Raw genomic sequence first — 23,714 nt, 5'->3', positions numbered from 1 at the left:
CTACACAGCTGCTGCTTTGAATGTTTTTGTTGTGGTGGCATTCAACATGCGAAATTTTCAGTGTCCAGTCATATGGCAAGACTAAAATTACAATGCCCCAAACCACTGAGAAGCATTGCCTGTCTGGAGTTTACAACCATCTCTCCATAAACTTTATAGCAGCTACTGCATGGTTGGCCCATATGAATTCATACTGAGATGAAGGGTTTGTGGAGAGTTTTCCTGGCTGGAATAAAAATGGCCAGTACTGTCTTCATGCTAGAAGTAGGACCTCCATAATGTCTGGAGTGGCCTTAAAACAGGGTATATATCTAAAAATATTTATACAACCCTGGCATGATGACCTGCAAACCATGACTGGCTTTAAAAGAGGATTTGCCACGTTCAAGGAGGATAAGGCTACTATGGTAGCCACAATGGCTATGTTCTACCTCTAGTGAACAGCATGCTTTGAATAAGTAATAAATAGAAATAAATAGATAATACCAGTTGCTGGAAAAAGGCAGGTAACAAGAGTGTTGTTACAGCCAGGCCTTGCTTTCACATACCCCTGTGTTGCAATAAGAATAATCTGCTCAAATACAGCTGCAACACGTGGCTAATAAATGTAGTAAATGTATTATTATCAGTGGTTAGAATGTCACCCAAAATTTACAAATCATCAACTTCAAAATAATATATATATCAGTCCATAACCAAGAAGTAGTCAGCGTGATGAATTGCTGGGAGGGAACACCACAATGCAGGCCACTCCGAGAACAGGATGCTGGGGTAGATGCCGGGGGCCTTTGGTCAGATCCAGCAACCAGGCTCTTCTATTCTTACTTATTTACAAGCCACAGCCCTTGACTCACCTGCCCCCAATTTATAGCCAAATCATGTCTGCTACAGCTTCCTAAACACAGTAGCTGAAGCAGAGTTGGCTCCATCACTCCTAGCTAGCACAGCCAACAAGTGGGAATTGCAGTAGGCCAGAGTTCCTATATATGAAAATAAAGGGCACACGAGCTTCCACCCCATCTAATCTGAACAATGTCCCTCCTTGTTGTTGTTGCTTTCTCTCTTGGGACACAATGGAGGGGCACATGCACCTTTGGGGGTGAAGTCAATATGTTGGAAAGCTGTAATGACTGTGATGCGGAAAAGGCTGTTGTTGGCACCTGCCTGTCTCAGGGGACAATGAAGGAGCGTATGGTGCCTGCTGTGGCTGTAGAGACCAATACAGGAGAGACATGTTTTGTTGCAGCTGGGGCAAATGAAGGTGTCCAGTTGTGCTGCTGCGGGTGCACCACAGCATTTCTTCTCTCTTAACTGCTGCATCCTTCCTTCCTGCAGGTGTCTTTCCAGAAGAGGCCATGTTCTGCTGAATGTGTCCTGGTTGCCCCCGAGATTGACTTTTAGAAATGAGAGCCCGTGTTGGCAGATAGATAACCTGGCGGTGGAGACCTATCCTTCAACATTTCTCCAGTGAAATGGGGATGTCTTGCCATACCCTCCCAGTATTTCTGCAATGGAAATAGGGGCGTCCTAAGGAGAAGTGGGACATTTTGGGATCAAATCAGAAACCTAGGACGGCTCCTGAAAATCCTGGAAAACAGGAAAATTTGGAGTGTCTGTGGAGAATGGGACTGGCCTGAGGCATGAGACCACATAAGAAAGTGACCAAGCCATTCCCCCCCCCCCCCACTGCCAGTGGGGGCTCAACCACCTTCTGATGTGGACAGTGGAGGACAAGCTATGGCGACACAAGGAATGCGACTGCCCTCTAGGGGGCGCTGCAGCGCGCTTATCAAAAAATAAAAGAAAAAACTTCACTAGGCCTTTTGTTCTCTCGTTGGTTTATTCGTGACGCCATAGGGAAGGCGGGCCGCGCGACGCCTCGCCTCGCCGCGCGCATGCGCGTCCCGCCCTTTGTGACGCTATCCTCTCCCGTTGCCAGGAAACGGGAAAGCGCTGTGGTGCCGTGGCCTGCAAGCGGGGCTCTAGTGGCGCTGGGAGCAGCCGAGCGAGGCCTGGCGGAGGCGGGGGGCGTGGAACGGAGGCGGCGCGTCAGCGGCAGGTGGAGCTCCGGCCCGGCTGCAGCTGCTGCTCGCGCGATCTTCCTCTTCCGGGTTTGCGGCCCGTCCTCCCCCTCCTTCCAACCTCCTCGAGCCCTGACCCCGCAACGCCCCGCACACCCCCGAGGCACTGTGCAAGGCGGGAAGGACCGGTGACCAGAGAGCGGGGTTTGTTGGGGCCTTGTAAGCTCAAGGTGGAGGGGGGAAGCGGTGGAGGAAAGCCCCTTGCCTGCCACGTGCCCAACAGGACTGCAGGTCGGTTCATTCATATATCTATTTCCCCCCGTTTTATAGAATCGTAGAGTTGGGAAGGGGCCGCACGAGGGCCATCTAGTCCAGCGCCTTGCCATTGCAGAAATTTATTTATTTATTTTGCCCCGGGATTAAGAGTTTGGTCATGTTCTACCGACTTATATGTTGCCTTTTTAAGAGCTGAAAACTCGCGATGAAATACAGTTGGGGGGGGCATGCAGTTGCAAGCAGTTTATTGCGAATTTTAAAACACCCCCAGCGGTAATAAAAACAAAACACCCGGTCCGAAAACAACGAGCAGCGGAGTGTAACGATAAATAGCAACCCACCAACGGTGAGAGAACACGGTGAAAATAGCAGAATGGAAACCCCGTGATACGAAAGGCCAACGGGGCAGGTGGGTTTCCCAAGCTTTCCCAAGGGGCCTGTTGGTCCCAAGTTAACCTGGTCGCCAGTCCGCAATGGGTTCTAGAGCTGTGGGGCGGCCCCAAAAAACACCCTTGCGCCGGGTGACTTAACTGCTTTTTTGTGGCAGGCAGGTGAGAAGGGCTGTCAAAGCTACAAGGAACCTCCAGGGGCAGAGGCAGTCTATCTCTGGAATACTAAGTGTTCAGTCCAGGGAGTGGACAACGGGAGGATTACTCCTCCTGGCCCTTTCTTTTTGCTAGAACCCTGAGATCTGTCTGCTGGAGCCATGTGCAGAACAGTTGCCTAGAAAGTGTGGTGTTCGTAATAATAATAATAATGATAATAATAATAATAATAATAATAATAATATATTATTTATACCCCGCCCATCTGGCCAGGTCTCACCAGCCACTCTGGGCGGCTTAGAAGTAATGATCAGGACACCTCTGGCTGTTTCTCAGTCCTGGAATTTGTTTTTAGTGTCAGAAATCAGCTCACATTCCTTCCACACAAAATCCAGCCTTGGTTCTCTTCCCCCAGCCTCTTATCAGCACTTAACTTGTTTTACCAGCATGGGGTGGGGTGGGGTGGGGTGGGGGAAGAAAGGTATTGTGGCTGGGGAGGCCCAGCCAGATGGGCAGGGTATAAATAATAAATTATTATAATATTATTATTATTATTGTTGTTGTTGTTAGGATCTGCTTCATCAAGCACAAGTAGATCCTTTGTGATCTACTGCACGTCACCCAGAGATGTGCTAGTGGTTATTTATTCATTGTTTGTTTATTCATTTGATTTATATACTGCCCTTCATCAAAAGATCTCAGGACAGTTCACAATATAAAAACACAAGATAGAAGCACAAATGATAGTAAAAAAAAGAGCAACAAAACAATAACCACCCCACACACCCTTCGTATTAGACTGTCCAATCCAGCTGTGGTTTTCTTACCATGCGCTTCACAGAATAGATTCCCTTACATGGATCTATAACTTATTGCAGAAGGAACACTAATGACATATATCTCACTTCACCCTTAAACTGTTTTTCAAGCTACATTAAACCACTAAGTGAGAGGTCATCTAGAGTTCTGAGATTTGCTGTCATTGATGTGCTCATGGCACCCAGCTCTGTCTCCCCTTTAGATTTATTTCAGTTATTGGTCCCCTTAAGTCATTTGCACCGCATGAGAAAGGGGGCTGCATTTTCGCACCACTCCAAATGTCACCTCTAGCCCTGACCACTGCATTTTGAATGAGTGGAAGATCTGAACAGTATGCTTGCTAAAAATCCAAAGACAACACCATGTACATTAGATTTGACACTTTCTTACAGGTGCGGTACTAGCTCTATTCCTTTATTAGCCACATAACAGGTTAGCAATACAGTTTAACTGTTAATTGCTATTGGCTATAAAGCTTACCTTTTGATTTCTGTCTGGTAGTAAAGTTACAAAATCCGTTTTCTAGGGCATCTCTCTATCTTGCACCCTTAAAACATTGTATATTTGATCCAGTGTCTTTGTGACTTGAAGAAGGGACATCCTTTATTGCCCTCCTCGTAGTTCTACTCCAACCCACACTTTCATAAGCAATTTAAAAGGGTCTCTTGCTTCTGTGTGCCACATTTCTGTCTCATAAAACACCCCACATCTTAGCTGTGTGGAATGCAGTGAGTGAACAACAAATAATATGAGAGTTGCCTTTTTGAATCAGACCAAAATCCATCAGGGATTTTGGGACACGGGTGGCGCTGTGGGTTAAACCACTGAGCCTAGGGCTTGCCGATCAGAAGGTCGGCGGTTTGAATCCCCGTGATGGGGTGAGCTCCTGTTGCTCGGTCCCAGCTCCTGCCAACCTAGCAGTTCAAAAGCACGTCAAAGTGCAAGTAGATAAATAGGTACCGCTACAGCGGGAAGGTAAACGGCGTTTCCGTGTGCTGCTCTAGTTCGCCAGAAGCGGCTTTGTCATGCTGGCCACATGACCCAGAAGCTGTATGCCGGCTCCCTCAGCCAATAATGCGAGATGAGTGCCGCAACTCCAGAGTCGGTCACGACTGGACCTAGTTGTGGGGTCCCTTTACCTTTACCTTAAAATCCATCAGGTCCAGGGTCTGGTGCAGGATGGAGATGACACTCTTGCTCCATTGCTTTGCTCCCCACGTCCGATAAACATTAGTACTGTATACCTTTTCCAAATATGGAATACATAGCCATGCAACTGTCTACTGTGAATTGGTCTACTAGAATTTTATTGCTCTAGGACCACCCCGTGATCCACTTTTAAGGACATCTGAATATGGGCAGGGTGGGAAACAGGTGCAGAGCAAATGCTCTTCCTCAGCTTCCCTCTGGAAAATAGACTTCAACAGAAAAAGGCTAACTGGCCCTGCATGCAGTTATGAGTCAAGTTTTGGAGGTATGGTGCAAAGACACATGAGGCCATCATCTTGCTAAAGCTAAGCAATTCTGGGCCTGGTCAGTGCCTAGAGGGGAGACCATATTAAAATCATGTAGGGTGGAGGGTGGTGATGGGTTCAAAAATGGGTTATTTTCTTTTGTAGTGATTGTAATCTTGAATCGAAATTTTAATACATTTATTTAAAAACTGGGGAAAAATATAAAAAATTAAATCATGTAGGTTCCAGGACAGAGGAGTGGCAGGAGATAACTGAGAAAAAAATATTGCTTAACTAAATATGTAAATGGATCATGGGATTAGTCTGGATTTGTGTGTCCCTCGTCCCCCCCAAACACCAGCCATTTGGGAAGCAAGCACATAGACTGAGTTTCCCCTCCCCACTTGGATCAGGTAGAGCTGAAAAAAAAGATATGAAACAGTGATGGGGAACCTATGGCACTCCAAATGAAGTTGGATTGCAACCAGAATTACCAGTGAGCAGGGATGATGGGAGCTGCAGTCCAAGAACACCTGGAGGGTCAAAGGTTCTCCATCTCTGCTGCAAAGGAACCAACTGAGTATCTATGCTAGTTGCTGCAAAAGGTTCTGGGGTCCAGGTCTCAAAAAATTGTGCCAAAAATGTTAATCTTTAAGGTGCCAGATGTCCTCCTGTGGCTTTTTGCTATTTGCCGTCCATGAACTGCTAAAGAACGACTAGATTACTCTTTTTCCATGGCCGTATATTGTACTGAAGTTATGTCCAAATAAACATGTATAGGACTGCATTGTAAGTCCTGGGTCACCCCCCGCAGAATGTTTTAGGATTAAACCTAGTATGTTGCATTATCAAAGGCTTTTCCTGTGCAGAATTTTGAGGACATCAGGAGCCCTGGACAAAACGGAGTAGGAATTTTCCTCAAAGCCTCTAATGGTAGTTTCTATTCCATTGCATTTAATTCCAAGGAATATAATCATTTTAGTGGGTCATCTCTTTAGAGCAGATATAGGCACCCAACTTTGTAAAGCACCAAACGAGGCAGCATCTATTTAGAGGCCTAATGAGTAGCTAGATGCTTTTACTGCCAGTTCATTAGAACATCACAATATAAACAGGGACACACACCTCTGTATTTTCTGTAAGAACCTAAGCACCACAATTCCGTTGTGGGCTTGTAGCAAAAGATATATATCAACCCTATAAACCTGCCCCATATGCACACAGTGCCATAGCCTCAGAGACTACGACAATCCTCCAGCTTTGTAAATTAGCTTTTGGTGCAGCTGTTTCTTGCCCTGAACTGTGCACGAGTTGGCCTGCTAGCCAACAAATGGTCAGTCCCAGTTTCTGTGGCAACTTAAACTGTGATGCGGTGGAGAGCTAACAGTAGTTTCTCTTTCAGCTCGAGTCTAGTGACTTGGAAGCATCCCCAAACCAAAAGCCTTATGAAGCAGCTGCGTGGGAATAAAGGTGGGGGCAATGCCAGAAAGAAGAGTCCCCCCTCTGGTAAGGACAGCAGGAATCCAGCATTACAGACGTCCGAGGACAGCAGGCAGCTCAACATCCTAAATGCAACGCTGTTGGCTCAGAAGCGACCTCTGCAAGGTTTGAGCAGTACAGGAGGCAGCACTGTGGGGAGTCCCGAAGATGCCAAGAGACCAAAGCTCTTGCCTGAAGCGAATTCTCCTGGCCAGGAATCTGAAGACGAGGAGTCGGATGACAGTGAAAATGAGGGAGCAGAGAGTGAGAGTGATGACAGCGATTATACATGCAGTGAAGACGACGATGGCGACGAAACTGGCAGCGATGCCTCAGAAAGCAGTAGCAAAGGCCCTGAAGAAACAGCAAGCCAGCCTTCTTCAAAGACTGATTTAACAAAAGGTAAACGTTGATGCTTGGAAAAATTCAATAAATAGTGCATCTTTGTGTCACCCATCAGCCGTTTTGAGCTTTTCTTTCTCTGGTGTCTTCTGCTTCTAATTAACCGCCTTAGAGGTGGGCGTGTAACCATTAATATGCATTATAGCCACCATTCAAATGTGCTCCTTGACACTGCTCTCTTTATCACCTAACCGTCCTACATAATTGCCTTATCGTCAGGTGTGTCACGTGCTTCGTGCTGCCTCTGAAAGCAGGAAAATATCTGAGAGTGTCCCTTTCTGTGTCATACTCTGCATTTCTGTATATTCTGTTGCTCAGAAACCAAAGACGTTGGGACTGTCAGCTGAGTAATCTCTTGCATCCTATTTAGTGGAAACATGTTATTGCAATCCAAAAAGTTGTGTTGAGATATGGAATAGCCTATTGTTTTTAAGGGCTGCATAAATGCCACATGGTAGCCAAACCACTAAAAACAATGATGGTTATTCGTCACAACAGCTGATCAGGCAAAGTAGGGCTAGGTCAGGCATCCCCAAACTGCGGCCCTCCAGATGTTTTGGCCTACAACTCCCATGATCCTTAGCTAACAGGACCAGTGGCCGGGGAAGATGGGAATTGTAGTCCAAAACATCTGGAGGGCCGAAGTTTGGGGACTCCTGGGATAGGTGATATATTGATATATTATCCAAAACCGGTTTGAAGTTCACATCATGATATCTGTTTCATAATATTTGACCTGGCAATATATTGTGAATCACAATGTGTGTGAGGGCTAGTTGATACCTGGTTTTCAACATTGCGATATATCACTGGCTAAACATCACCAATAAGGATGGAACTGTGCAGAGGCAAACAGGCTACTACTTGGCAACTGCTACTACTTAGGGCTCTAAAACGAATAAATGTCATTATTATCAATCACTGCATAGTCAGTTTCATCATTAGGCAAGCCAAAATGCATCCAAACAGGACTTTAGGTTTTGGGCTTGGCTTCCAAATTGTGGTATTCAGAACAACCCAAAGTACGGTGCTGAGTCATGGTGAATACAAATAATCTGGGACTGCCAGATTGCCAGCAGGCTCGCTCGGCGACAGAAGCGGTGGTGGCAGAAACAGCAGGGACCTCACAGGCAGTAGTGGCAACAGCCTTAAAAAGGCCCAGTGGTGGCGGCAGAATCACTGGCGGCCTGTGAGGCCTGGCGGCGGCAGGAGTTAATCCCAGATATCGTGATATATTGATATGTTGAGATGTTTAGCTGATGGTATATCGCAATATTGAAAACCAGATATCGCCCAGCCCTAAAACAAAGCTGTGTTATCCTCCCCCTGTTGAAGTCTAAGGATGGGGAAATGCAGGCTGGAGAAACAGTGGCTTGTCTACATTCACCAAGGTAACAATTGCTCACTGGAAGCTATACACTTGTCTGCTGCCCTATAGCAGCTCACAGATTGCACCCAGTCAGTGGTGCCATTGCCTCGGTTGTCTCTTTGTAATGCAGGTTAGTCTTCTGGTTGGATGTTTGTATTTGCTCATGGAGAAAGGGGAGTAGGTCTAAAAAGGCACTTTGTTAGCCTCACCAGCTGAGTTCAGATTTGGGTGATCTGTTTTCCTTTACGCTGTCCTGACAGCAGATTAAAGAAGCTCAAAGAACGTTGTGGATTTTTTTGAAAGTTCAAAATACTATATTATGGCAGTGCTAATTTGTTCCTTGTTTGATCTCTGCAATGGTTCTAAAATTGTTTGCCACTAGTTTCAAACCTGAAATATGTAAATGTGCGTTGGTGCCCTCCCCAAGAGTTGGTGCAAGTGTAGCAAATTCAAAGAAGAGGGAGCTTGAGGAGTAAAAGAGGATTAGGAAACAAACGTTGGGTGCTGAAAATGAGCATTTTTTGTGAGTCATGTTGACTGCTGCAGTAAGCAACTGATCCTTGTAATAAATCAGTTTAGTTACTACTTGAAAGCCAAGTTTGCCTCGTGGTAATTCTGTAGATTTCCTCTCTTTGTCATATCTGCTGAGAATTGACTGTACTCTAGAGTTCTAAATGTGTGCTCAAGCCTTCAGCCAAAATTATGGTTTGGTCTACTCCACAGAAAGAGCTTATAAGGGCATTGTGGAACTGTCAGCCAGAAGCAGCCGGAAGCTCTAATAAAGAACAAATGAGCCACTCAAAACATGTTTTTCTGTTTTGAAAAGATGCTTCTTAAATGCAATAAGCAATGTGATATGATATTTATAAAATCATTGAGTGAGATTTCCTAAGGCAGCCTTTAAAGTCAGCTTTGGAATTCTTGTTTCAATGCAGAAAAACAAGATTTGCTCTTAAGACTTGAGACTGATTATATCTTCCCAAGCCACAGAAAGTTGTGAAATCCAAGCTATCAGAATCTTGTCTTCCTTCCTTCCTAAATCATGGAACCGACTGAGAATTGTGCACCTTAAACATATTTAAATTATATTTGGTAGTGGTAGGTGTTGTCTTACCTTCTCACTCTTCTAAAGTCAGACAACCATTGCTATATTAATCTTGTGAAGGCTAGAAATTTATTCAAATTAAAACAGATTGTTTTTATACTGATGTGCTTCCAAGAACCATATCTCTGACAGTGGAGTCCAATACACGTCTACTCAGAAGTAAATGGGTACAGAGTTGCTGCCTGGGAGAAAATGCAGTTATCTCAAGAATCTTAATTTGAAAAATGTTGAGAATTGGCAACACTGAGAGTGATGCTTTTACATGAATTAAAAAACGGCTGATGTACCACAAACAAAGCACAATTATAAATAGCAGTGTGGTTAATTGGGAAAGTGTCTAATGAGTTCACCAGGGACGCGGATTAGGTCTCATTTAGCATAATAAATGAATCTAGAAGAGGGAGCAAAGAGCACTAATGAAATTCAAATATGAAAACAGAAGGTGGTGAGAACATAATCAATTGGCATACAAATAATAGGTAGCTAGGTGGTGGCACAAAACACAGCCACATACAGCTATTCTTTTGCAGGGAATAAATCATTGGGAACAAATTAATTTTAAATGCATTTAATTTAATATCAAATGCAGGTCAGGAAAAACGTGGAAAGATGGATGAAGAAAGGTTTATGTGCAAAGCCAGTGCTGCTTCTCTAATCTTTTATGAACAGGCAGCTAAAAACAGATGTAGTTTGTTGGCCATATAGCAGAGACAAAGGCTACTTCTTGGGCATTCTGGTGTGGCTAGTTTATTTAATTTACATAGTACCATCAGTGGGTGTGCGGTAGCTTGCGCACACAAACAAGTCCTCTTAAAATCTAAATTTTATGTTGAGGGGCTGCCAGTGTTAGAAATTAGCCAGGCGCCAGGCGCGTTTTGCTTCTGGCATGGGTCCAGTTGTGACTACGAGGAGATTTCTGGGTGCCAGGTTGGCAACCGCAGTTTAAAAACAGGCTTAGTCCATAACTAATACCATTTCCATTGTGTGTGTTCCTCCTTGCGTACTGGGGCAAGTGAATTGTTGTAACAGCAAGCTGCACACAAACAATGCAGTTGAGATAATAGATTTATAGAATTGAAGAAGTGCAGCATTGGAAGGGACCCCGAGGGTCATCTAGTCCAATCCCTTGGCGAACAGACATTCTCTTGTGGTGACCGCAACCCAGGTTTAAGGGGCCATTTGGGGCCTAGCCTTTAGTTTCTAAATCTGGGGGCATCACACGTGGGGCAAAATGGAAGAATGCGCATTTAGGTTGATTGATTTGGCTTTGTTTCAGGAGGGACTCTTCTATTTATTTAAATAATGAGGGCTAAGGGGGTTTTCCTGAGGAAAGACACCCTGAAGGCATTCAGGGCATCAAGAAAGGAGAAATGGTGCAGTTGTGTGTCAGGGGTGGGAGGAGACCTTCGGACCGTTGACGGCGATGGAGCTGAAGAAGTGAAGCAATGAAATTTCACGTACGGTAGTTCCAGAAGTTTTGATCATGAGTAATGAGGGACGCAGGTGGCACTATGGGTTAAACCACAGAGTCTAGGGCTTGCCGATCAGAAGGTCGGCGGTTCGAATCCCCGTGACGGGGTGAGCTGCCATTGCTCGGTCCCTGCTCCTGCCCATCTAGAAGTTTGAAAGCACCTCAAAGTGCAAGTAGATAAATAGGTGGGAAGGTAAACAGTGTTTCCGTGTTCTGCTCTGGTTCGCCAGAAGCGGCTTTGTCATGCTGGCCACATGACCTGGAAGCTGTACGCCGGCTCCCTCGGCCAATAATGCGAGATGGGCGCTGCAACCCCAGTGTCGGTCACGACTGAACCTAATGGTCAGGGGTCCCTTTACCTTTAACGTTGGCTATTAGCCTGTGTCGGCGGAGATGGGAGAACCTGGCTGTGGTCCTCTTTGTGAGAGCAGTCTCCTTGGCATTTTGACTGGTTTGGTGGTCCCTAAAAAGCATGGACTGGCAGCCGAGGTGTCCAGCCTGCCGTTTCCTTGTCTTTCTTGTAGCATCCTAGTCGCACACAGTTGGCTTGTATGACAACGGGTTGCTATTTGGATGAAGGATAGTTGTAGAAGGAGAGAACTAAGAGTCATAAATATGTTGAAAGCATTGCAAAGAGACAGAAAAGACAGCGGAATTATGACATATGCAGTAGTGTTTTGAATTTGGGTTGCCTGCATTTTTAACGTACACACACACACACACACACACACACACACACACACACACATATATATATATATATATATATATATATATATATATATATATTCCCAGAATTCAAAGCCCAAGGAAAGGCCTCCATTATCATGAGGGCTATAAAGAGAATCTGGAGGTTTTTATCACAATTTTATATTATTGTGGTTATGTAGTGCTTTAATACTGCCTCGTGCTTCCGAGAGATTTCAATCTATATTAGGCAAATGCCGGTGATGAGAGGAAGAGAGGGAAAGGCGTGGGATGAGACTTAATAATACAAATAAAAATGAATTATCGGGAGTGAATTCAGCTCAGTGATTTGCAAAAAGAGACTTCAGTGAGGAGGAATAGATGGAGCTGCCAACGGAGACAAGCTTCGGAAAGCTACTCAACCATGGTTTGAGCTGAATCTGAATGGGACCTACTTCCCCGCCCGCATCCCAGCTTCTATGGGGAAACTTTTGCAAATGTGAATGAAATGGAATTGACACACTCACAGTGCATTCTTCCGAACTCTGCAGAGAGTATCTAGTGTTTTCTGCTCAGAACTTTGCAGGCAGTAAGTGGGGTGGATTGTTTAAATTAACACTTAAAAAATATGCTAATGAGCTAAAAGCCCTGGTTTGAATAATCAAATTTTAATTGGTTTTTCTGGAGAAAAGTAGATTTCCATTGGCGAATGTTGCCATTAGACAAATTGACTTCCTCCAAATTACGCAACAGTCGGTACATCTTTTTTGCTATTCCGCAAAGTGCCTTGCGTGTTCATCCATGTAGTTAAAGCAATAAAATACCTTAATATCCTTGGGTTTTATTAGCTATGCAGTCGTACAGTGTGAGCGTGTAAGCAGGCCTATTGACTTGAATAGGACTTAGTCACCAATAATAACATATTCTTGGGATTCCAGCCTTAATATGTTAAGCAATATTGCATTGCTAGACAGTTTGGCAGTACCTGTATTTCAGGCAGACCCAGCTGGTGAGCCTGACTTTTGCTCTGGCTGAACATGTATGGCATCCAGTCCGTGCTAGACTGGGCTTTCCCATTACCCTTGGGTAGAACCTGGTTTTGATATTTGTGGTCTTGTCCTTTCTTGCATCAAAGAGCAGGCTGACCCTCTACCCCCAAACTATGGATTTTACAATATGCTGTGATGGCCTCCAGCTTGGATCACTTTAAAATGGAATTAGATGGACTTCATGAAGGATACTGTTGCCCATGGTTACCAGAGTTGTACAGTGGTACCTCTACTTACGAATTTAATGTGTTCCGAACGCACATTTGTGAGTCGAAAAAAATTGTAAGTCGAATCCCATAGGAATGCATTGGGAGAAAAAAATCGTAAGTAGAAGCAACCCTATCTAAAAATTCGTAAGTAGAAAAAATCCTATCTAAACTGCACCCAAGATGGCGGATGGAGCTCTGTTCGTAAGTAGAGTTATTCGAAAGTAGAGGTACCACTGTATTAAATTTCTGTTTTGAAATTATGAGCTTTTGTTTCTACAGTAGTTTTAATTTTGTTGTGCTTTTATTTATTGTAAGCTGTCATTGGACCTTGTGGTAAAGGGCAGGTAAGAAACTTAATAAATAATAGTCATGATGACTATATAACTTGCAGCGTTATACATTTTAATTTTTGATTAAAAATGAAGAAACTTTTACCTAAATTTTGGTAAAAATTAGGTCAACTTATATTTAACACATGATTTTATTGGTGTTTTTAATTTAGATTTTATGTAAACTGCTTGAAAGTTTTGATCTTTAAGTGGTATATCAAGCCTTTAAATAAAGGACAAGAGTCAACAGTGTGTGATGCAGCAGCAAAAAAAAGTGAATGCTATACTAGGCTGCATTAACAGAAATATAGTGTCCAGATCAAGGGACGTAATAGTACTGCTCTATTCTGCCTTGGTCAGATCTCACCTGGAGTACGGTGTTCAGTTCTGGGCGCCACAGTTTAAGAAGGCTCTTGACAAGCTGGAATGTGAGCAGAGCAGAGTGACTGAGATGATAAAAGGGCCTGGAAGCCAAGCCTTATGAGGAACGGGGGAGAGAGTTGGGTATGTTTAGCCTGGAGAAAAGGAGACTGAAAGTTGCTTTGATAGCCATCTTCAAAGATCTAGAGGGCTATCACATGGAAGATGGAACAAGCTCATTTTCTGCTGCCCCAGCGGATAGGACCTGAACCAATGGATTCAAATGACAAGAAATGAGATTCTGACTAAACAATAGGAAGAACATTCTGACAGTATTAAGAGCTGTTTGACAGTGGAACAGATTTCCTCAGGAAAGGGTAGACTCTCCTTCATGGAGGTTTTTGAGCAGAGGTCAAATGGCCATCAGCCATGGATGCTTTATTTGAGATTCCTGCATTGCAAGGAGTTGGGCTGCAATGACCCTTGGGTTCCCTTTCAGCTCTACACTTCTCTGATTCTAATAACATAACATATTAAATGATAACACAGAAGCAAATCAGTACACCGCTGAATGCCAGTTGCTGGATACCACCAATGGGAAACTCCTGTTTTCCCCTCATCCTGATTACGGGCTTCTCATTCAGTGTTAACTGAATGCTGGTCTGGATATAGACCTTTGGTTTGATCCAGGACGTCCCTCCTTATATTCACTGCATCAGCCTCCTCTTTTACTGATGTATTTATCAAATCTGTATTGCACGTCAAACAACCTTTAGCGAAAGGTCAGAATTTGAAGTGATTAAGCAAGATACTCCAGTTGCTTCCTTTTTTTGTTGTTGCTTCAAATAGTCATCTTGTCCTTTCCCTTCAACTTGTAATGTTCTGATCATTGGGGGGGGGGGGAGAGCATGTGTCAAGAAAACCACCGCTTCAGGACAGCTCCTGACTAGGCATCTTGTCTTGCCCTTCAAAGGTTCTGGACAGTTGTGATTCACTCAGTTCTTCTACACAGGCACTGTGTGTGTCATCTCAAAAGCCGGCTGCTGTGTTTAATGCTAGGAGAAGACCTTCAACCATGAAAGGAAACAGATCAATGACCGATGAGTGAGAAGAGCTTTGAGGGTGTATGGCAGCTGACCCGAACCTGGTATCCTCCAGCTGTTTTGGATTAAACCTCCCATCAGCCCATGCCAGCTGGGGCTGATCGGGGCTGTAGCAGTCCAAACCCACTGCAAGATACCAACCTGAGTGAGGGAAGCCAGTATCAGCAACTTGTGGGATCAAAGGAGAACGCATGAAGCAAGAGAGCAAAGTAGAGATCAGAAAGTAGGAGGAATGGGTGAAGCAGAGGAGGACGAAGATGTACCGCAAATAGAGTGGGAGAAAGCCTCTGCTAAGGAGGAAAATGAAGAAAAGGGAGAATAAAAGCATGAAGCAGACAAGGGGGTTTACATTCTTTTGATATACAATGCATTAAATAGAAAATAAGTCACAGCTGACTGCAACCTAATAGCTTCCACAAAACTGTGCTATGCATTAGAAATTGCTGGAGCAGGTCAGCCCAAGAATACACGGAGGCTAGTGCCCTTTCCTTTGAGCCTGAGGGCTGCTTCAAACGTGGTTTCTGTCTGAGAAAAAGTGGTCCCCATAGACTTCCTGATTCGTGGATAAGTGAAAACGCTTGCACTGCATATCTTATGTAGTGGACTTCATGTTTTTTTAGAAAGCAGGAAGCTGCATGGAGAAAACATCACCTTGTTGTGCAGTTGTTTCTCCAAGTTCCTTCCGAACCTTGCAATTCCAATGAAAGTCTTCTTTCCGAAAGCATGACACGTGGCATTCCTGACATTTAAAAATGGGATTTGTTTATTTTATTTACTTCTTAACATTTCTATACTGTCTTTTCCTCCAAAGACCTCGAGGTTCTCCCATTTCGTCCACACAGCAACCCTGCGAGGTACGGTACATTAGGCTGAAAGACGGTGACTAGCCCAAGGTCGTTTAGTGAGCTTCATGGCCAAGTGGGGATTTGAACCCTCGTCTCTCAGGCCCATGTCCCGACACTCTTAACTGTTGCACCACACAGGCTCCCAATTTCTTAATATATCTGTCAGAATCGGACCTCTGTTGATTGAGCCTTGTGATGGGTTTTAAGATGTGCATGTTGGACGACTTCCGCAATGCCACCAACTGAGCCAAAATACTTCAGGTACAATTAAGAGTGCCAGTAAAGGTAAAGGTAAAGGGACCCCTGACCATTAGGTCCAGTCGTGACCGACTCTGGGGTTGCGCGCTCATCTCGAATTATTGGCCGAGGGAGCCGGCGTATAGCTTCCAGGTCATGTGGCCAGCATGACAAAGCCGCTTCTGGCAAACCAGAGCAGCACATGGAAACGCCGTTTACCTTCCCACTATAGCGGTTCCTATTTATCTACTTGCATTTTGACGTGCTTTCGAACTGCTAGGTTGGCAGGAGCTGGGACCAAGCAACAGGAGCTCACCCCGTCACAGGGATTCGAACCGCCGACCTTCTGATCAGCAAGCCCTAGGCTCAGTGGTTTAACCACAGCGCCACCTGGGTCCCTACTAATCCCTTTAAAAAGTCTTGGGACCTGGGTGTTTCCCATATCATTCTGCCTGTTTGCAAAGACCTGCAGCCAAGGTGCCTCTCTGGGGGGGCTCCTACCTTCAAAAGTAAGGCGATGAAGAGGGGCTGTTCATTTGGTAAGTGCTTGCCTCATATTGTGAATGGGGTGTGCATGACTGTGATCAGGGCTACCGCAGGGGCAAAAGAACAGCTTTTCTGGGGGAATATTTTATGGTACACTGTGTAACATGTAGGGGTGTGGTTTCAAGTTTTAATTTTCCATTCTGTTTTCTCTGAACATTTCTTAATATTTTGATGTTAAATCAGAGTGCTTGACTTGCCCTCTTTTCCTGTGTGGTGTAGTGGTTAAGAACGGTAGACTCGTAATCTGGTGAACCGGGTTCGTGTCTCCGCTCTTCCACATGCAGCTGCTGGGTGACCTTGGGCTAGTCACACTTCTTTGAAGTCTCTCAGCCCCACCCATCTCACAGAGTGTTTGTTGTGGGGGAGGAAGGGAAAGGAGAATGTTAGCCGCTTTGAGACTCCTTCGGGTAGTGATAAAGCAGGATATCAATTCCAAACTCCTCCTCCTCCTCCTCCCTCTTCCTTCCCATCTATGTGGTGAAACCTTCATTTCCTCACTAAGCTAAACACCTCTAATCTCTTCCCACATGCCTGTCGTCATTTGTCTTTTCCCCTTTAATTAGTTTTAAACAGCGAGAATTGAACCGGAGATCAGCCTGAGGAATGTGCCATTTATTTGTATAATGGCATAGGTTTTCAATTTTTATTTTTCATTCCCTGTCTTGTGCATACAATTCTTTGTCTTTTTGTGACTTCTATCAAAGAGAGTTTTATTTACCAGACGGCTGTAGATCTCTAATTCCCACCCCCCAAGAACTGTCACAGATAATTTAGCATCCATTAACTTTTGAGCATTTAGATTCTCCTTACCATTGTGTGTGGTTCTGAATCTGCCCACATTATAATTTACTGTACTGCTCACCTAGTTTGCTTCGTTGCTATGAGCAAAGATGTCTGCAAACGAGACACAAAGGCTAATAGCATCAACCCTGCTGTGTGGGAATCCCTTGCCGGCAACCGTAGTGCCTGGAGACAGACAGACAGTGTCATGCATCCACAGTAGTGAGCAGAGGAGAAAGGACTGCTGGGAGGAATGCAGAGAAAAGAAATGCCGTGGCGCATTTGCAGCAGCAGAATCGGATGCCTTCATCTGCCCCAGCTGCAACAGAACATGTCTCTCACCTATCAAGTCTCTAGTATCAGGTGCTGTAACTCTCCAATGGTTTGACCCCCAAACACACACACACACCTCCATAGTCTCCTGAGATAGACAGATGCTAACAACAGCAAGGCTGACGCTTATTTCGCATCACAGTCATTACATGGCTATTAGTCACCCCACACATATTTTGAGTGAATTAGCTGGAGTGTTAACGGCAAATCCATAATCCCTTCAGAAATGTTCTATAATAAGTCAGTCCATTTCCTCTCTTTTCGGGGAAGAGGCAAGGAATGGCTACCACATCAAGGTAGGCACAAACATTAAAGGAAGCTACTTCAAAGCAAGCATATAAGCGTTCTACCATTTGAAGCATTTTCAGATAAGGAGATGGAAAATGATGGCGACATTGTGCACAACAGGGTACCTTTTTCAGCATTTCATAAGCATGCCCAGTTATCCAAACATTTCGGAGCAAAGTTCTCATTTTTAACCACTGTCGTCATTCATGTTAAAACTTCCTGTTCATTTCATGTACAACTTCTCAGTCTTTGTGCAGTGGCCAAAAGTCTGCATAGTGCTATGGAAAACTGTGTCGACTCACTTTATCAAAACACTTCTTAACAAAGCATGGAGAACATTCTGTTGAAAAAATAGGTGCACCAACTTGCTAAGGATCAAGCTACACCCCCCCCCAAACCTCCATGTGTATCTATTACATTTCTCTTATTCCTCCTTAATGGAGGCAAGTCTGTGGGGTAAGCAGCCTAGCGTCTAGCCTTGAAATAATCTTGTTGGATAAGGTAGGATGAAGAAGATTGACTGGTCCAACTTCCAATCAAAGATATTTACATGATGGAGCTGAAATTTGGAACTACAGTGGTACCTTGGTTGTCGAACGGCTTGGCTCCCAAACAAATCAGCTCCCGAACGCTACAAACCCAGAAGTGAGTGTTTTGGTTTGCAAATGTTTTTTGGAAGCTGAATGTCTTCCGCAGCTTCCGATTGAGTGCAGGAAGCCCCTGCAGCCAATCGGAAGCCGCACCTTGGTTTTAGAATGGTTCCGGGAGTCGAACAGACTCCCAGAACAGATTAAGTTTGACAACCAAGGTACAACTGTATGTTACTCCAGTTCAAGCCTCAATCTCCCCACCACCCATAGCTGCCAAGTCTCCCGTATTCCCCGGGAAACCCCCGTTTTTCCAGCTGTACCCAGCCGAAGAAACAGATTTTTTTGTTTTTCCCCGGTTTATTCTGGCGCGACGGCCATTTTGGAACTGGGCGGAACATGCTCAGAAGCGACTTTTGATGCTGCTTTGCCCAGTTCCAAAATGGCTGCAGCGCGACTTCTGGTGCGGTGGCCATTTTGGAACAGGGCAGAGCAGCATCAAAAGTAGCTTCCGAGCATGCTCCGCCCAGTTCCAAAATGGCGGCAGCACTACTTCCGGTCTGCTACTTCCGGTCCAGTCCCTTATTTCTCAGGCCGGAACTTGGCAGCTATGCCACCACCCTAGCTGTTCCTGGCTATATTTCATCTAGTGTGTCCACTGTGGAGTTGTGCCTGAAGTGTTGGACTGAGACCTAGGTTCAAATCCCTGCTTTACCACAAAGCTCAATGGGTGGCTCTACCTTGCAGAGTCGTCATGAGAATAAAAATACTTATTCTTTCCTCATCTCTTTTGGGGGGAAATGAGCTACAAATAATAATATTAAAAATGCATGCATTTTTATTCCTTGTTGTGAGTTGCCCTGCAACTATAAGTAAGTAAATGCAATTATAAAGATTTTGCAGTGAGGTTGGACACATAATGTAGGATGGTGGCTTTCATAATGTTGACTTCTCTGTTTCCGTATATGCACAAGAAGCTGTATCCTCGTACAGCTAGGGTTCTTCCATCTGTCTCCCGCAAAAGAATATAAAAAATAATAATGAAGAGCACCCTGAACACCTCTTTTCATTCATTTTAACTCTTACTCCTAAACAAAGTGAGCTTAGTACAGTTTATAATTGTTGCTCCTTTTGCGGTCGTCATACTTTGCCTTTGGCTGTCTAGGTATGAAAGGGCCCAAACCAATTTGTAGGCCTTTATGTATCTGAAACAACCTTGTTAAAGTGACTGCGTTTTAAACAGCAGGCTCTTTTATTTTGTCACTGGCTTCCGCAGTACTTTCTGCAATTGGTGTTTGCGAAAACTCCAGGTGAAGAACTGGAAAAGTGGGTGGGTGGAGCAGAAACTAAGGGAGCATTTCATTGAGGTTGGCTGATAAATTTAGAACAAGGTATGAAAAGTGGAGGTTTTTTGGGATGAAATAACCTGTGGAATTTATTGTAGCTCTAGTCATGTTAAAAAATACGGATTTAAAATTCTGTTTGGCAATGGAGCTTAGATCATGTTGGTTCAGTTCTGCTTTTCCGTCCCTTAACTGTGTCAAGAAGGGATATGTATACTGTGAGTGGCCCATGTTGTTAAAGGTTTCCCCCCTCTCCTTTCTTTCCCTGTCTCCCTGACCCCTTGTATTTTGGAGTAGAAGGTGCTGGTTCTTGCCCAGGGCAGAGTAGCTGATTTGATGGGCCAGTGGTTTGATCCAATATGACAAATTGTGTGTTGATGTCTGAGGTGGAACGCATCATTTGGCCTGCATTTGCAGAGGCTTTTGAGGTTGCAGTCTCTTTGCGGGTCTGTCCAGAGCTCATCGGGGGGGGGGGGAACTATTACAGTTCTAGACTTTTGCCATAAGGAATGACTAATTGAGGGATTACATGCTTGGCATGCCAGAACAGAGAGAGAGAGAGAGGTGGTGTCAGTAAAGCGTTGTGAATGCTTAGGCAAAGGGGAAATGTCAAAAGCAAGAGAAGATGGTATGGGCCCTGATTTAAAATGTAGCCATCAGTCAAATTCTTTTCTCCTTAAAATCCCTCCTCAAATTTTACCATTTCCAGTGAACATTTCACGTAATCGCAAAGTACACACAACTTCACCTGTGTAAAGTGGTGTCGTCAGGACGGTTGGGTTGTCTACAGCTCTGCAATAAGGTTGCAGTCTCTGCCTGGAGGTGTGGGTTTGAATCCCACTCTGCCCCTTGGCAGGACACATGAGTAGTCCAAGGTGCTGCATTTGTGGCTGGAGGTGGCCAAACCAGCTTTAAAGACGGACCATATCTCAGTGATAGGAACCTCCTGTTCTTTCAGAAGATCTCCGGTTCCATCCCAGACACTCCCACTTAATAGCAGAGGTTGAAGACTTCTTTCTGAGATCCTAGGGAGCTGCTGTCAACCAGAGTAAATCATATTGAGCTAGACAGACACCTGGTTTTAAGGCAGACTATGTTCCTACAAGGGACGCGGGTGGCACTGTGGTCTAAACCACTGAGCCTTGGGCTTGCCGGTCGGAAGGTCGGCGGTTCAAATCCCTGCGACAGAGTGAGCTCCGGTTGCTCGGTCCCAGCTCCTGCCAACCTAGCATTTTGAAAGCATGCCAAAGTGCAAGTAGATAAATAGGTACCGCTCCAGCGGGAAGGTAAACGGTGTTTCGCCAGAAGCGGCTTAGTCATGCTGGCCACATGACCCGGAAAAACAGCCTGTGGACAAACGTCGGCTCCCTCGGCCAGTAAAGGAAGATGAGCGCCGCAACCCCAGAGTCTTTCGCGACTAGACTTAACTGTCAGGGGTCCTTTACCTTTACCTTTTTATGTTCCTACTTGGGCATGTACCCCTGTTTGCTCCACTTCCCAACCTCCTCTGCCATTCCTCCCCCATTAACTTCCTGGAGCTTCCCCGTCACACCCCATGCAAGGACTAAGCTTGCTTTTCACCTTCCCAGCCCCATTTCTCATGCCATTTCTCTCTTCTCTTTGTTAGTCCAGCTTTTGCATCCCTGATTTCACCTCTCCCCGCCCCCATGTCCATGCCTCCTCCCCCTTCTTTTGTGCAACCTCCTTTGCACACAAAACTCCTCCATGGTAACCACCTGCATCTTCTTCCTCCCACACATTGCAACTACCAAGCATCCTTTTCACTTTATGCCGAATTATGAAGCCAGCGTCGCCTCCTATTCATCAAACCCTTTCATGCCCCTGCCTTCAGTTTCAACCTCGTTCCCATGCCTTCTGCTCTCTCCTTTCTTGCAGCCCCTTTCTCTGCATCACCACATTCACCTTTGCTCCTTCCCCCCCCTCCGCCCGCCTGCTTACTTTCCTCAACTCTTCCTTGCATGCCACCCTATTTCCATGCCTCCGCCTCTCCCTTGCACACAAACCCCTTTGCAGATCCATGCTGCTGTCTCTTTAAAATAAATGGAATTTAAAGAGCAAGGCTGTCAGTTGTTCAGAGCACGGTAGAGTTCTGTGGATGGATGTTGCTTCTTAATAAAGACTCTGTTCTGAATTACTACAATGATTCTGGAACTTCATGTAGAAGACAACGCATGGTGCCAGGAGTGGAGGTGCCAGGATTGTGGGGAGATACAGGTGAAACTCGAAAAATCAGAATATCGTCGAAAAGTGCATTTATTTCAGTAATGCAATTTACTATTTTTTATTTTAATTTTAATTTTTACAAATGCTTTCTTTTGGAAATTCCACAGTAATAAAACAAATACTTACAATAATGCAAAAATAAACGTCGCTATTACATTTCATTAATTACATTCCATTTATAATTGACGCGCCTAACGACAAATAATTACAATTACAACAAATAAAGGCTTGACATATCTTGCTTTGCATGTCATGCATCTATCTCATATATTGGTTTCACCTTTTAAGTTGCATTACTGAATAAATGCACTTTTCGACGATATTCTAATTTCCCCAGTTTCACCTGTACTATGGAGTCTTAGGTTTAAATCAACCAAGTTTTCCTTTTCAGTATTCCTCCTTTCCTGATATACTCATATGATTGTAAAAGTTTCCTCAAACCTCCGCCATTTTTACAAAGGCTGCCATTTTCCTCTTAGTTCCCACCATTTCTTCTTTACTCAAGCTTCTGGTGCTGGTTTAAAACCACTCCTCCCCTCTCAATGATTCACCTTTCTTGTTCCCATGCTATTGTACAACCTGCCTTCTCGTTTGCTTCTCATCATTATTACATTTGTATACTGCCCTTCATCCATAGATTGCAGGGTGGTTCACAACATTAAAATACAAGATAAAAAACACAAAATACACAATAAAAACAAGAACAAACAAATAACTCCCCCTTCCGCCCACCCCACCCCACCCCCATGAGGACTTCATGCAAATCCAAATTGTTATAAGGCACTACAAATCCTCTAATTGGGGCTGCCCAATGACAGCCTTACATTTTTATGTATTTAGGAAGATAAAACCATTCCCTGCTATGCTTTCATCTCCTATTTTTTACCCCTTCCTCTGATGTCACTTCAACCGTCAAAATTTAAATTGCAAGCACTTTGTGCTAGAAATTGGGTTTTACTTATTTATATTTAATCTGCATTGTGTGTGATATATCAATCAACATCATGTCTTTTGGAACCTTTGTAAAACGTGGCTGCCTCCCACAACATTTTAATGAAATGTGCCATGCGCAAACAGTTGTGTTCTGTCCCCAGGTCATAAAAGAGATGGGAGCTGCAAGGGCTTTCCCTTAATCCTTAGGGCAGTGTCTGTAATGCAGAAAGCTTTTTAGCAGTATCAGCAACCAGGACTGAGAAGCCCCTTGAGAGAGACAAAGCCTAAGGAAAGATTTGTGCTATAGGAATGGCTTGACTTCAGAAGTCTGCCTTTAAGCCAAGCAGAGAGTCAAGTACTTGCCATTTAACGGACATGCCAGGAGCTCTGAATGTATTCCAAATTCCTTATTTTGGGGCCGGGGGGGGGGGGGGAGAGTGGCCATTTCTAGTCTATTTCCTAATCAATGCTAAGCACCTCTCATTCTCTGTGTTACATGTGAATGCAGGGCGGAAGAGCACAGTTTTGAAGCTGCACTTGAGCTCTGAAAACAGCTGCTTTTTGAAAATTTACATTAAAAAGCCGAAGACTGATTTACACCTCTGTTGTGAAAGTGCTCTTAATTCTAAGTCGTGAATCTAGAATGGTCATTTTTTCAGAAATACTAAAGGAAGTTAGAATGCACAGAAACTTTCAACCTTCTGCCCTCTTTAACATGTGAATGGAAGATGTTAAAAACCAGCTAATTTGCATTTGTATATTAGTTGGCAGTTTTGGCTTGTGTGCACCAAACTCTGAAACCATTTGCTGAGTGACAGTTTTGTTTTTGTTTGTTTGGATCCTAATTTCACAGATAGAGCTGTGTCATAATTATGGTCTGTGTCATAATTCTGCAGGACT

General features: G+C 44.4%; 2 protein-coding genes across 2 annotated transcripts in view; both read left to right on the top strand.

Annotated features, from left to right (window-relative positions):
* LOC118083077 (uncharacterized) overlaps positions 1–1,818 on the top strand; it is a 31,004-nt gene extending 29,186 nt beyond the window's left edge. Inside the window, exon 10 of the mRNA XM_060273055.2 lies at positions 1,336–1,818. Within this exon, the coding sequence (XP_060129038.1) occupies positions 1,336–1,367 (32 nt within the window). The 3' untranslated portion in view covers positions 1,368–1,818. The remainder of the gene's footprint in view (positions 1–1,335) is intronic.
* Positions 1,792–23,714, top strand: part of RRP36 (ribosomal RNA processing 36) — a 36,253-nt gene continuing 14,330 nt past the window's right edge. The window contains exons 1-2 of the mRNA XM_035111137.3: positions 1,792–2,312; positions 6,518–6,996. Coding sequence (XP_034967028.2) covers positions 6,561–6,996 — 436 coding nt within the window. The 5' untranslated portion in view covers positions 1,792–2,312; positions 6,518–6,560. The remainder of the gene's footprint in view (positions 2,313–6,517; positions 6,997–23,714) is intronic.

The sequence above is a fragment of the Zootoca vivipara genome, chromosome 3 (genome assembly GCF_965207765.1).
Source record: "Zootoca vivipara chromosome 3, rZooViv2.hap1.1, whole genome shotgun sequence".
In the NCBI taxonomy this organism is placed as follows: domain Eukaryota; kingdom Metazoa; phylum Chordata; class Lepidosauria; order Squamata; family Lacertidae; genus Zootoca; species Zootoca vivipara.
Note: the sequence above shows the minus strand (reverse complement) of the source record. Positions and strands in the feature narration are given on the sequence as shown.